The 2470-nt window shown below is 31.1% G+C and overlaps 1 protein-coding gene across 1 annotated transcript; it reads left to right on the forward strand.

Annotated features, from left to right (window-relative positions):
• The first annotated feature begins 1170 nt into the window (after positions 1-1170).
• LOC108354009 (PI-actitoxin-Afv2a) lies at positions 1171-1776 on the forward strand. The gene is made up of 2 exons (XM_017605202.1): positions 1171-1328; positions 1413-1776. The coding sequence occupies exons 1-2, from the start codon at positions 1253-1255 to the stop codon at positions 1592-1594; spliced, it is 258 nt and encodes an 85-aa protein (XP_017460691.1). The 5' UTR covers positions 1171-1252; the 3' UTR covers positions 1595-1776.
• Positions 1777-2470: the final 694 nt, after the last annotated feature.

Raw genomic sequence — 2470 nt, forward strand, 5'->3', positions numbered from 1 at the left:
TTTAATGTTCGGCTCCGCCCGAACTTAGACTTTCTTACTTGTTAAAACTTACTTATGAAAATGGCCCTAAGAAATATTAAATAAATCAAAAGAACAACTAACTTTTAAGCAAAAAGCATAACGGATTTCAATTCTCATAAAAAAATTTAGGTGTACTATTCATTTCTTCATGATTCAATTATCGGATCTAAATAAAAATAGAAGGATCACCTTTACGGTACCATCTTTCCTATGCAGAAAGAATTATCGAAGTCGGTTAACGTGGTCCAAAGTTATGCGGTAAGATATATAAAAATATATATACGACGACGAACTGATAACCTCTTCCTTTTTTGAAGTCGGTTAAAAACGTCCAGCAGTCGAGGCGTGTTTAGTTAGTAGAGGCTCCTAAAGGGTTGTACATACATATATAAATATATACATATGTCAGCTTGCACATGCATACAAAAATTAATTTATTTATATGAGGTACTATACAAACAATGAACACTCAAGCAACTGATAAAGTTAAAATTAAATAACAACTAAAAAACGTCTCTTTGTTTGGTTGTTGATTTAACGGCGTGTTTCTTTAACCAATGCTCCGTACTGTTTCAGGTTTTTAATGCATTCTGTACTTTTAAGGTCTAAATATTTTGCATGCTACCGTAAGTTTGTTACCAGGAAAATTTACTAAAATAAATTTAACGACTAAAATTAAATATTATATAATTTATAGATACAGATTTAAAAACAATAAACAAATTTTTAATTGACTATAAAACATATTTATGCAGATTTTTGGCTCTTTGAAAATTGGAAAATACTTTTTTCGTAGTTCAAGAACTGAATATAGTAAATGTTATGGAGTTTAAAATAGGCATAATTTTTTTTTATATTATATAAAAACTGAACATGAGATAAAATAATAGGTATGTAAGTATGTTTGTGAAAAGCGGAAAAAATTTACGAAAAAAGCATATGCACAAAAACTAGGGAATTGTAAAAGTGGATATCTGCGCAGGCATGTAAATTAACCCACTCGCATTTTCAATTTCTACCAATTATTAATTTTTTAAATACGCCCTTTTTTTACAAATCATTAGTCGTTGTCAACTATTAATAGCATTTGCTGGGTATAAAAAATTCGGTTTCGTTTCTCCTTTTCACTGAAACTTGCCAAACCTTCAGCGTTAGTAGAACGCAAGCTCTTGAGTTGTACAGAGTAAAAAATTTCATAACTTAAAAACGCAAAGAAAGAAGAAAATTTAAAATGCACGCGAAAATAATCTTGTTTTTAACTTTGATTATTTATAGCATTTTTGTCTGCAGTCAAGCTGAACGACCAGGTTAACTTTTACAATGAATTGAAATAATAAATAAAACAACTCGTAATACATATATACATAAATTCTATTTAATCCCATTTTAAGCTCACTGCCTACTGGCTCATCCGAAAGGTTACGGCCTCTGCGATATGCTCATCATTGGCTTTTACTACAATGCGGAACGAAACGTGTGCGAGCAATGGTCCGAGGATGGCTGCGGTGTAGAAGGCGGACATTCATATGATTTTAAAGAGGATTGTGAGCGAGAATGCATTGAGAGAAATTGAAATATTTATGTAGTTTTAATTGATTCATACTCGTGTAAAGAGTATAATTACTGAGTAAATACTTATTTTAAATTGTTTGTCTTAAAGAGAATTCGCAATACTAAACATGAAAAAATTCCAATGATTTACATTAAAAAAAAGTCCTAAGTAAATGATCTTCGCAATAAAAACCAAACAATGTCTGGATTCGTCAATAAATTTTGATAGGAATAAGTATGCGCCGATAGTGGGATCCCAGATTAAAGTATTTTTTCAAGACAATTTCGAAAAACAAAAAAAAAATATAATTTTTTGTCCGAACCTTCGGCATTAAAGTTCCATAAAACGATATTTTTATCTCGGAGCGAACCTTTTTTTTTCGAAAGTTCATTGACCTCAAGTGGCCACCAGTCTTGATTTAAATGTCCCACCAGCCACAATGGAATGGGGACTCAAATGCAGAATAATCCGTTTTTTTTACCTCCCTTTTATTAGCTCGTGATGTAACTATGTAATATTGATGCGCCTAAAAGATGCAGCGATTTCTATTCTCAAGTTACATACCTGATGACAGTACGAATGGAAATTATAATAGCGAGGTTTTAGTTTTTTAAATTATAATTTCAAATATTCTTTTCTACAATCGAAAGAAACAGGTTCACGAAAAATACTTAAATTTATATTTTTGTATGTACTTATTTGCATACAGAGATACATACTCATATATTTATGACGCATAAAAAGATGTTTCGCATAAGCAAACAGAAAAAGCACCAATGATGGCACGCGATGAAATTCACGCGACCGACAAGAACCCACCAAATAACGCAAAACATATGCGTACATATAAGCCACATATATGTATCATATATGATGTAAGTTCGTAAATACATATGT

Source organism: Rhagoletis zephyria, unplaced genomic scaffold (assembly GCF_001687245.7).
Source record: "Rhagoletis zephyria isolate East Lansing unplaced genomic scaffold, Rhagoletis_zephyria_1.1 Rzeph_scaffold_32798, whole genome shotgun sequence".
Taxonomy (NCBI): Eukaryota; Metazoa; Arthropoda; class Insecta; order Diptera; family Tephritidae; genus Rhagoletis; species Rhagoletis zephyria.